Here is a 12,176-nt window from a genome sequence, read left to right as displayed (position 1 = left end):
AGGAGCAGCAGCTCCTGGATCCCTCTGGAGAAGCCAAATCCCAACTCCCAGCTGGCCCAGGGGCTGTGGAGGCCCCGGTGCTGGGAGGGACAGGGGATGCTGTCCATGGAGCAAGAAGAGTGGGAATTCTGTGGTCCCCAAGGGCTGTGCCAAAGGGGACATGGCAGAGATCCACAGGGATCCCTGGGGCATGCAGAGAGATCCCGAGGGATGAGCCAGGGCACAGCCCATGGATACAAAGATCTGTCCTGGTGGCTGGATTTCATCAGCCAGGAGATGTCCCACATGGAAGAATTCATTGACCAAGAGCTGCACCAGGAGAAAGCCAGGGGAGGCCAGGAACTGCGCCAGGGGCAAGGCAAGGGGCGCCAGGATCTGTCCCATGGGGAAGAATTCACCAACCAAGAACGGCGCCAAGGAGAAGCCAACGGATCCCAAGAGTGGTGCCAGGGGGATGCCATCAGATACAGAAGTGTGTCCCAATGGGAAGATCTGATCAACCAGGAGATGTCCCACATGGAAAACTTCATCGACCAAGAGCTGTGCCAAGGAAAAGCCGAGAGACACCAAGAACGGCACCATGGGAATGCCAAGGGATACAAAACTCTGTCCCAATGGGAAGACTTAATCCACCAGGAGATGTCCCAGATGGAAGAATCTGTCAACCACGAGACATCCCACGTGGAAGGATCCATCAACCAGGAGATATCCCAAATGGAAGACTTCACCAAACACGAGATGTCCCACATGGAAGGATCCATCAACCGGGCGATATCCCATTTGGAAGGACCCATCAACCAAGACCTGAGCCAAGGAAAAGCCAAGAGACACCAAGAATGGCACCAAGGGAATGCCAAGGGATACAAAACTCTGTCCCAATGGGAAGACTTAATCCACCAGGAGATGTCCCAGATGGAAGAATCCATCAACCGGGAGATGTCCCAAAAGGAAGGATCCATCAACCACAGGATGTCCCAAAAGGAAGAATCCCTCAGCCAAGACCCGAGCCAAGGAAAAGCCAAGAGACACCAAGAACAGCACCAAGGGAAAGTCAATGGATACAAAACTCTGTCCCAGTGGGAAGACTTAATCCACCAGGAGATGTCCCAGATGGAAGAATTCATCAAGCACGAGATGTCCCAAATGGAAGAATTCACCGATGAAGGCGCGTGCCAAGGGGACACCGAGAGACACCCAGAGCAGTGTCACGGGAATGTCAGGGGACACAAAGCTCTGTCCCAATGGGAAGACTTCACCAGCCAGGAGAGGTCCCAGCGGGAAAGACTTTCTTGACCAGGAGCTGTGCCCGGGCCAGCCAACAGAGCAGGGGGCACATTCCCACCCGCACCACTGGTGGCAGGGTCAGCTCCCTCCAGCCCTGCCCATCCTGACCTCCAGGGCTATTCCCACACGGAGCCTGGCACTGATCCCACCTCAGAGAAGTTCAGCACTCCCAGGGAGTCAATCAGAATTTCACCTGCTGACCCATCTGGCTGAAGCCCATGGGGAGAAAAGGTTCCCACGTGCTCCTCATGCAGGGGGTGCCCGGCCACGGGCAAAGGAATTAAAGGAATTAAAGGAATTAAAGGAATTCCCGAATTCCTGCGGCTCTGTCAGCTGCTAATGAGCCCCAGGAGGGGTTGAGTGCTCCAGGGGTGTCCCCAAGTTTGGAATGTCACCATGGAACTGAGGGGGGTCGAGGGGAGGTTGGGTGCAGGGCAGGGACTCATGGAATTGTTTGGGTTGGGAAAAACCCTTTGAGACCATCGAGTCCAGCTCAGCCAAGGCCACCGCTGCCATGTCCCCAAGTGCCACATGCACAGGGCTGGTAAATCCCCCCAGGGATGGGGACTCCACCCCTGCCAGGGCTGGACAGCCCTTTCCAAGAAGGAATTTTCCCAGTATCCAACCTGGCCCAGCCTGAGGCTGTTCCCCCTCCTCCTGTCCCTGTTCCCTGGGAGCAGATCCCATCTCCTGGCTCCAAGAATCCAGGGAGTTGTGCAGAGCCACAAGGTCCCCCCGATCCCCCTTTTCTCCAGGCTGAGCCCCTTTCCCAGCTCCCTCAGCTGCTCCTGGAGTTCAAGCCCCTTCCCTTGACTCTCTCCATCAATCCCCTGGATCTCCAGTGTCATCCAGAGTCACCAAACCCCAAGGAATGACCCCAAACTCAAGCCCTGGGGTAACTATACAGTAAGAACATTTAATTCCTATAGTTACCCTGGGGTAACTATACAGTAAGAACATTTATTTCCTGGAGACACCTGGAACAGTCTCTCCCACGTCGGATGATCGGAGACACAATTCCAACCCTCTCCTGCTTTGGGTTTGGTCTGTTCCCAGCTCCGATTCTTTACACCATGGATGCTCCTTCCTGACCCCAAGTGACAAAGGAATTCCAAACACACAGAACTGACTGGCCCCGAAGTGTCATTCCTGGGAAGCTCCATCACCTGGAGCTCGGCTCCTCCCCGCCGCTTTCCTGCTGCTTGGCCATGAATTTCTGTGGAGAAGGGAGAAGAGATGGTGCTGCAGGGATATTCCAGGATTATCCCCTAAAACCTGGGCCAGGAACACCTGGGCCAGGTTCAGTCAGCTCCTCCCACAGCCAAGCTGGGATTTGTCCCATAAAAACCCCCAAATTCCACGTGGGAAGCTCCTGAGGGGAACGTGGCCAAATCTCAGGGATCAGGATTCCCCACAACCTGGGCATGCAATAAAAATATTCCATACTCCCACTGTCTTCCCAAACTCCCAGGGAACCCTTGGCAGCCCTGAGCCCAAGGATTTGGGGGGATATTCCCGTTTTCCTGGGCAGTACCTCCATGTTCTGCCGGTGCAGGGCGGTCCTGCAGTGGTTGATCATGGAGGGCTCGTCGGCGTAGAAGAGGGAGCAGATCTGGCAGAAGAATCCGGCCTTTGGGACCAGGATGTCCAGAGCTGAGGATACACCACAGTCACCACACACAGCTCCCAGAAATGCTCCAACCTCTCCCTCCTTTTTAGCCTGATCTGGGCAATTTTTGATTCCTCAGGGGGAAATCACGGTTCTTTAACGTTCCAAAAAACCAGTTTTTCTACCCAAGCTGGTCCCTGCCCCTCTTCAATCCACAGGTCATCTGCAGTTTCAATAAACACACAATTTTCTGGGAATGAAGCAACCAATTCCATGGAAGTTGGAGCAGTTCCTGAAGGACTGATCCCATAGAAAAATGATCCTTGTTGGAGCAGTTCCTGAAGGAATTACCCCATAGAAAAGTGATCCCTGCTGGAGCAGCTCCTGAAGGATTTACCCCATAGAAAAGTGATCCCTGCTGGAGCAGTTCCTGAAGGATTTACCCCACAGAAAAGTGATCCCTGCTGGAGCAGCTCCTGAAGGATTTACCCCATGGAAGTTGGAGTAGTTCCTGAAGGACTGACCCCATGGAAAAGTGACCCCTCTTCCTGAAGGATTAATCCCAAGGAAGAGTGACCCATATTGGAGCAGCTCCTGAAAGACTGACCCCATGGAAGGTGGAGCAGTTCCTGAAGAACTGATCCCGTGGAGAAGTGATCTGTGTAGGAGCAGCCTGTTCCTGAAGGACTGACCCCATGGAAGCTGGAACAATTCCTGAAGGATTGACCCCACGGAACTTGGAACAATTCCTGAAGGACTGACTCCATGGAAAAGTGACTCATGTTGGAGCAGCTCCTGAAGGACTGAGCCCATGCAAGTTGGACCAGTTCCTGAAGAACTGAGCCCACAGAAATTGGAACAATTCCTGAAGGATTGACCCCATGGAAAAGTGGCCCACGTTGGAGCAGCCTGATCTTGAAGGGTTGATTGATCCCATGGAAAAATGACCCACACTGGAGCAGTTCCTGAAGGACTGACCCCATGGGAGAGGGAGCAGTTCCTGAAGGACTGACCCCATGGGAGAGGGAGCAGTTCCTGAAGGATTGATCCCATGGGAATTCAGGAAGTTCCCAAAGGACTGACTCCACAGAAGTTGGAGCAGCCCCTGAAGGATTGATCCCATGGAAAAAGGGACCCACACTAGAGCAGCTCCTGAAAAAAGACTCCATGGAAGTGACTCGTGTTGGAGCAGCTCCTGAAGGACTGACCCCAGGGAAGCTGGAACAATTCCTGACCCCATGGAATTCAGTATATCCCTACACCCCCATTTCACAGCCCTGGCAGCAATTCCCTCCCTCCTTTCCAGACACTGAATGCTGGGAATAAAACTCGCCACAGGATGGGAACCCTCAGGAGACACCACAGTGCACTCCACTAATGATAATTCCACTTGGATTTGGAAATTTTTATAAAAAAACTTGCCATGAGAGGCTTCTGACTAGTTAACCAACTAGTTAAACATGGATTTGAAGGAGCCAAGAAAAACCATGGATTCTGGGCCCTGGCTCCGAGGTTCCCTGTGGTGGTAAGGCACAGGAGGAGTTTTCAAACAGGCAGGAAAGAATCTTCCAGCCAGGAAAACCTGGAGCATTTTGGGGGATTCCTTTGGATTTACCTTTGGGAGTGCTCTGCGTCTTGGGGACACCTGGAAAAGTCGTTTTCTTCTGCTGAGACTTTGGTTCTGCATCTTCTGATCCCAGCTGAGCTGCTGGAGACAGAAATGCATGTTGGGATGGAATCATGGAATCATGGAGTGGTGGAATGGAATCATGGAACAGAATCATGGAACGATGGAACGGAACCATGGAATGGTTTGGGTTGGGAGGCACCTCAGAGACATGGACAGGGACACCTTCCACCAGCCCAGGTGGCTCCAAGCCTCGTCCAAGCTGGCCTTGATGTTCCTCACCTTTTGGCTTGGAGATTTCAGCCATTTCATCCTCTGGATTTGAATCTCCTAGAATTCCCATTTCTTCTGGTCCTGCAACAGCAACAATATCTTCGTCATCTTCATCCTCGGGCGGGTTCTTCCCTGGGAAAGTGCTTTCTTCTTCTTCATCGCCGACTTCGTCGACGGTAACAAAGTTTAGTTCCTCTTTGAGGTGATTGAAGTCGGCCAGGAAATCGTCCTCGTCCTCGTTAACCTCATCCAGAGTCACCAGAGGATTGTCCTCGTTGTCCTCCTGGATCTCATCCACGGTCACCAAGGCGTTGGGGTCGTCGGGCACCTGGGAGGCCGCGCAATCCCCGGGGTTGGCCTTTCCCTCCTCGGCGGCGCTCAGCTCCGCGGGCTCGTTGAGGGGCAGCTCCTCCACCTCCCCGATCTCATCCACGGTCACCAAGGGCTCGGCCTTCAGATCCCGCTCCTCAAATTCCGCCCGGGGCCCGTTCCCGTGGGAGCCCGGCTCCTCCTGCTCCGAGATCTCATCCAGCGTCAGCAGCGCCTGCGGATCCTTCACCGCTTCCGACAGCTCCTCCTCTTCCACCACCTCATCCACCACCACCAGGCCCTGGGGGTCGACGCCCGGCAGCGGCACCGGGGCGTCCTCCTCCTCCCCGATCTCATCCAAGGTGACAAAGGACAGCTCACCTTCGGCTCCGCAACTCTTCCCTTTCCTCTTCTTGGACGCCGGCTCCGCAGGGTTGGCTTTGGGGGCTTCTTTTCTCTTGCCCCTCGGGGGGTTCCGCCGCGGCACCACCGGAGACTCGGCTTCCTCCAGCACCTCGTCCACCGTGACGAACTCGTCCAGGTTAAACGGGAAGAGCTCTTCCTCCTGGGAACGGGATACTGAACTGTCATCTCCAGCAGGAACATCCACACACGTTGGATCCAAAAAATAACCCCAAATTTAATTTGAGAGTGAAAGAAAAAAAAAGTGATCAGGGCTTAAAAGCAGCGTTTTGCTGAGTAATTAATTTAAATTCACTCAGGTTTAGTTTAGGAAGCCAAAGTTCTTTGGAAAAATTGCAGCAGATCAATAGGGGATAAAATTCCATGGGTAAAATTCAATGGATGAAATTCAGCAGATAAAAATCAATGGATAAAATCCCGTGGGATAAAGGTCAGTGGATAAAATTCAACTGATAAAATTCAGTGGATAAAATCGAAGGGACAAAATTAAGTGGATAAAATCCAGCAGATAAAGGGATAAAATTCAGTGGATGAAATTCAATGGAAAAAATTCAATGGACAAAATTCAGAAAGGCCAAAGGAAAAAACTGAAGGGATAAAATTTAGTGGATAAAATTCCGTGGATAAAGTTCAACAGATAAAATTCAACGGGTAAAATTCCTGCCAATTCAAAGTTCTGGGTCCAAAGGAATGGGTGCCCCACCCCAAATGATCCCCTCTCATTTATTCCATTGAGAATTACGAATTTTTGTTCCTTTTTCTGCCAAAATATTCCATCCTACCCCCACATTTTCACAGATATTTAACACAAGATGGGAAACTGGGATTTATGGGATTGGATCCCAGCTGGGGTTTCCTGGCAGTCTCAGCTTCAGGAGTCTGGAAACAGGGACTGTAAAGATCCAAACATAATGGATCCAAAGGGATTCCAGCATCCCAGAGTCCATGGGACCCATGGACACCAGAAGGAAAAAGGGCAGGAATTTGGCAATCCCATTTTGGGAAGAGGGGAAAGATTCCTAAGAGCAGGAACATCGTGGAACCCTGGAATGGTTTGGGTTGGAGAAGACCTTAAATCCCATCCAATCCCACCCCCTGGGACATCAAAAATCCCCATTTCCACACACTCTGTCCTTTTAATCCCACGGTTTTCCATCCTTACCTCCTTCTGTTTTCCAGCACTGCCAGCACTGCTTTTCCCAGCTGCAGCACTGCCCCCACCAGGAGCCTGCAAAATGGGACAAAAAATCCCATGAATTCCCAGGAAATCCCAATCCTCACCGAGCACAGCTTTGTTTGGATCAAAGAGCTGCTCTGGGATGTCCCTACAGCTCCAGGGCTTTGCCACCAACGGGTGACACCTGGCTCAGGAGCCTCTTTTCCATCCGGGCAGGGCTTGGAAAAGCAAATTCCAGCTCCCCAGAGGACACGGGGTTTATTCCCACTTGGAGCTGCTCCAAGGAATCCAGTTTGGATTCACTTCCAAAACAACTTCCACAGGACTTTCCAACCAGTTCCACCGCCATGGTGCAGCTAAAGGGAACAGGTTGCCCAGAAGCTCCCCTGGTGGCCCTGGGATTTATGGAAAAGGGATGATCCCAGAAACCCAGAGTGGGAGAAGCCCAGGAAACACCTGGGCATTCCTGACCTCCTCACCTGATTCCCACTGGGATCTTCCCTCGTGCCAGATGTTCCACTCTCTCCCTGCTGGCTCTGCTTTGAACTCGCCCGAGGTTCCAGCTGGGAATCCTTTTCCTGCTGGGATGAGCTCTTCCCGCCGTCTCCCTGTGCATCCACTCCGGAATTTCCGTTCCCTTTCCACTGGCTGTTCCCAGCTCCCGCCTGAGCCATGGTTTTGGGTGGGATTTTCTTCTCCAGCCCCGCTTTGGGGGGGATTTTCTGCTCACCAGCTCTTCCCAAGGAAGGCTCGGTGATCCTGACGGGAATTCTCTGCTTCAGGATGTCCGGGACTGACACCACTGCCTTCAAAAGGGTTTTCCCAATGCAAGATTCCTTCAGGGATGCAGTGGGATTTACCGGAGCTGCCGCGCGGTTTTCTTCGGATTTTGCAGCTGCCATCCCTTTATTTGGTGGGATTTTAACCGAACTTCCCCCGTGCACCTCACCAACAGCATTCCCAGAGTTCTCCCCACCCTTGGATGATGTTTTTCCAGGTGTTTTCTGCAGTTCTGTCCCAGCCTTGCCCCAAATCTTCCCCGGATTTTCCCCGATTTTGAGCACGGATTCCTCCGCTGCCGCCTCTCTCTCTGCTCCAGCCACATCCAGTTTTTTCCCTGGAGCATCCAGAGTTTTTGGGACAGCTTTCCTCTCCGTGGACGTTTCGTGGCTGCTTTTCCCAGCCTCGGGAACGGGAGTTTTCTCTGGAGCAGCTGGCTCCGTGCTGGGCTGGGTGACACTGGGTGGCACCGTCGGAGCCTCCTCCGAGCTCGGGGACATTCCAGGGATGGCTCCTGGCTTTCCTCCAGCTGCTGGGATGGCCTTGCTGGATGATTCCAGAGGTTCCACGGCAGGAGCAGAGGGTTCCTCATCCTCCTTTTGGATTTCCAGCTCCGGCTCACCCCGAGCTTTGTCCGTCCCCGCTCCGGAAAGCGGCGCCGGTTTCTCCTCCGACCTCGCTCCGGGCGATTTGCTGCCAGCAGGATCCACGGGAATTCCAATCCCGGGATCCAATCCCTCCACGTCCATCCCTGCGGGCGATTCCCTCGCTGCTCCTCCTGGCTGTGACTCGGGAATCTCCAGCTGTCCCGCTGGAATCTCCTCCGGGACATTTGGGGTGGGAATTTGGCCTTTCCTGGCCTCTCCCGACGGATTCCCAGCTGGTTTTTGCACCGTTCCCGATCCCTCTGGAACTTTTTTCAAGCCAGAGCTAAAAGCATTTAAAAGAAACAAAAATCAAACCATGGGGAGAGAATTCCAGAAGTCTCAGAAAGTTCCAGATGTCACCGGTGGGAGTTTTCCTGGAGCATGAGGAAATGGGACTGGGAATTCTGTGGGAAAAGGCGACAACTTGAGGTGAATAATTCACATTTTGGGGACCTCAGGACTTGGAAAATTTCCATCCCACAGAGGGAAAATCAGGAATATCCCACCAAAAGGAAGCTCGTGGATGAGGGGATTAGAGGAGCTTTGTTCTGTCTGCAGCTCCCAGTCATGAGAGGGGACTGGATTTGGGATCAGTTTCTGGTTTGAGTTTAAAATCCCTGTTTTCTATGGAGAACCCCCTGGGATAACTCAGCCCAAGGTGCTGCGGGATGGAGCCTTCCAGGGAATTCCAGAGATTCTTCCCTGAAGGAAAGAATCCCACAGGATGAGCCTGGGAAGTGCTGGAATTAGGGATGGCTGTGCCTGGAGCACCCATTCCAGCAGAATTCCAGCAGGGAATTTCTACTCCAAAACCTGGGAAAATCAGGATTGTGGAGGAGAGTGGGATTTGGGATCCTCCAAAGGGACTTTCCCATCAATTCAACACTTCTGGCTGTGCTCAGTTTGTTTTCCACTGGAATGCATGGAAAACTCCTGAGATTAAATGGAAAACTTCCTCCTGGATTCATGGAAAACATGACCTGGGAAAAGCAGAGTCCAGGAGCTGAGTTTAATTAAAGCTTGAGATAAATAATTAATAATTAACAATTCAAATCATACTGGTCTTTTCTGCTCCCTATGAAATGGAATAAACAATTTTGTGGAAAAAGTGTGGAACAGGGAAAAATGTCGATTTCCCAACTTTTCAGGAGGTGGGGTTCATGGAAAAGTCCCTTTCTAATTTTAATTCTAAATTTAAATTTTAATTCCACCTGTCTGGAATCACAAAGTGGCTGTGAGGAAGAGGTTCCCATTAATCTGGGAATTAATGCTCGCAAAATTCTCCAGTTTCATGGAATGACAAGACACGGGATCTGGGAATACAGAGCTTTTCATAACAGAACTCCTTAAATTTTAGGACGATCCTTACACAATTTTGGGGTTTTAACAACAAAACTCTTCCAGAAATCTGAGTTGGAATCACAGAAAAAAAGGGATCGAAGCCATATTTAACAAAAATTCCTACAAATTTCTGGGAATTCAGCAGTTGGGAAGAGGCATGCCAGAGGCAGGGATAGAGAGAAGAGCAGGATGGAATGGAGCCAGGACCTGAGCAGGGGAAAAAAACCAAGGAAAAACTCCACAGAAATTGGGATTTCACACCGTTTTTCCATTATTTTTTTAATGAACCCCAAATATTTTGGCTCTGGAGGACACGGAGTGGGAAGGAGGAGCAGCAGGACACAGCTGGAGGGAGGCTCAGCAATCCCTAACTGTGGATCAAGATTCCAAGAGGGAAAACGAATGGAAAAAATTCCCCCAAATCCTTGCAGGTTGTACCTTCCTTTGTTCCCGTCCTCTCTCTTCACTTCCCTTTTCCCGGTTTCAGCCTGGAAAACAAAAATCCCAATCCCTGAGGGAAATCCCAGACCTGAGGGAGGAATCACAATCCTGAGGGAAAAATACCAACCCTGAGGGAAAAATTCCATCCTTACGGAAAATCCCAACTTGGAGGGGAAAATCCCATCCTTGAGGGAAAATAAATCCCACATCCCGAGGGAAATCCCAGTCCTGAGGAAAATATCCAAACCCCGAGGGAAAAATCGCAATCCTGAGGGAAATCCTATCCTTGAAGGAAAAAATCCCAAACTCTGAGGGGAAAATCCCGACCCTGAGGGGGAAAATACCATCCTTGATGGAAAAAATCCCAATCCCGGAGGGAAATCCCAGACCTGAGGGGAAAATCATGATACTGAGGGAAAAATCCCAATCCTGAGGGAAAAATCCCAGTTCTGAGGGGAAAATTCCAATTCTGAGGGGAAAAATCCCAAACTCTGAGGGAAAAATCTGGCCCTGAGGGATAAAATCCCAACCCTGAGGGAAAATCCCATCCTTGAGGGAAAAAAATCCCAAATCCTGAGGGAAAAAGTCCCAAAACTTAAGGGAAAATTCCAACCGTGAGGGAAAATCCCAAACTGAGGGAAAAATCCCAACCCTGAGCGGAAAATCCCAATCCTGAGGGGAAAATTCCAACCCTGAGGGAAAAAAATTCTGACTGTGAGGGAAATCCCATCCTTGAGGGAAAAAAACCCAAACCCTGAGGGAAAAATCCAAATCCAGAGGGAAAATCCTGGCCCTGAGGGGGAAAGTCCCGAACTCTGAGTAAAAATCCCAACCCTGAGGGAAAAAATCCCAACCCTGAGGGAAATTCCATCCTTGAAGGAAATCCCAAACCCTGAGGGGGAAAAAATCCCAACCCTCTGGGAAATTCTATCCTTGAAGGAAATCCCAACCCTGTGGGGGAAAATTCCAATCCCTGAGGGGAAAATCCCAAACTCTGAGGGCAAAATCCCAACCCTGAGGGAGAAAAATCCCGGCCCTGAGGGAGAAAATCCCAACACTGAGGGGAAAAAAATCACAGCCCTGAGAGGAAAATCCCAGACCTGAGGGGAAAATCCCAAATCTGAGGGGAAAATCCCAAACCCTGAGGGAAAAATCCAAATCCAGAGGGAAAAATCCTGGCCCTGAGGGAGAAAATCCCGAACTCTGAGTAAAAATCCCAACCCTGAGAGAAAAAATCCCGGCCCTGAGGTGGAAAATCCTAACCCTGAGGTAAAATTCCCAGTCCTGAGGGTAAAATCCCACCCCTGCAGGAAACCCCCTCCCCCAGCTCCCTGCAGGAAGGTTCTCCCATCCCAAAAAAAAAGCCGGCTGATGGAAAATCGGGAATTTTTACCTGAGGAAGGTCAGTGTGGGAGGACAAGGAGCAGGTGAGGGCGTGCTCTCCTATGGAATACGGATACTGCTGCAGGAAGCTGTGCATGGAGCGCGCCGACTTGGGGCTGTCCAGCTGCAGGATGGCCTGAGGGAAAACATCCCCGCTCATTCCTTAATTTATGGATAAAATGAGAATTCCTAAACCTCGCTCTCTCCCTGCCGCTTTCCAGGTGTGAAAAGGGTTAAAAGTCACCTTAAAATGGCCCAATTTGGGTCCTACGGGTGGAAGTAACTTGGGTTTTTTGGATTTTTGTGGATTTTCCGAAGATTTTCCAGGTTTTTGGGGTATTCTCCTTGGTTGTTTTAGGATTTAAAAAGCATTTCCTTCAGTTTTTAGGATTTAGGATTTTTAGGATAAAAAACATTTGCGATGGATTTTGTGATTTACAGGGAATGTTTATTTGGGATTTAAAGGACATTTTCCTTGGTTTTGAAGAATATTTCTATGAGGGGTGGTTTTTGTTGCTTTTTTGGGATTTAGAAAGCATTTTCTTGGTTTTTTTGGGATTTAAAGAGTATCTTCCTTGTTTTTCTTGGGATTTGGGTTTTTTTGGGGCGATTTAAAAACATTTTCCTCTTTTTTTTTTTTTTGATTAAAAACCATTCCCGTGTTTTTCTGGGATCTAGACCCTAGACGATCCCGCAAAAACCCCAACAATTCTGCCATTCCCACCCTTTCCAATTCCCAAAAACTCCCAGCCCACTCATGCTCAAGTCCCCCAAATTACCCCAAAAATCCACAAAAAAACTCCCCAAAAATTAAAAAAAAATCCCAAAATAATCCTCCAAAATTCCCAAAAACTCCCTCAAAAATTCTGAAAAAATCCCCCA

At 50.4% G+C, this 12,176-nt stretch overlaps 1 protein-coding gene across 5 annotated transcripts in view; it reads right to left on the bottom strand.

The window, feature by feature from the left end:
- Positions 1-2,179: 2,179 nt before the first annotated feature.
- Positions 2,180-12,176, bottom strand: part of ZNF638 (zinc finger protein 638) — a 48,881-nt gene continuing 38,884 nt past the window's right edge. For 2 of the 5 annotated variants that reach the window (XM_084205262.1, XM_084205264.1), the window contains exons 18-25: positions 11,305-11,430; positions 9,909-9,958; positions 7,182-8,412; positions 6,688-6,753; positions 4,803-5,667; positions 4,509-4,601; positions 2,819-2,937; positions 2,180-2,500 (exon numbers count right to left, since the gene is read on the bottom strand). In XM_084205262.1, coding sequence (XP_084061388.1) covers positions 2,447-2,500; positions 2,819-2,937; positions 4,509-4,601; positions 4,803-5,667; positions 6,688-6,753; positions 7,182-8,412; positions 9,909-9,958; positions 11,305-11,430 — 2,604 coding nt within the window. In that variant the 3' untranslated portion in view covers positions 2,180-2,446. The remainder of the gene's footprint in view (positions 2,501-2,818; positions 2,938-4,508; positions 4,602-4,802; positions 5,668-6,687; positions 6,754-7,181; positions 8,413-9,908; positions 9,959-11,304; positions 11,431-12,176) is intronic. The other 3 variants (XM_084205263.1, XM_084205265.1, XM_084205266.1) reach the window with 3 other exon arrangements.

Source organism: Fringilla coelebs, assembly GCF_963513975.1.
Source record: "Fringilla coelebs genome assembly, chromosome: 4".
Taxonomy (NCBI): domain Eukaryota; kingdom Metazoa; phylum Chordata; class Aves; order Passeriformes; family Fringillidae; genus Fringilla; species Fringilla coelebs.
The sequence above is the reverse complement of the archived record's forward strand: the minus strand, read 5'-3'. Positions and strand labels throughout refer to the sequence as shown.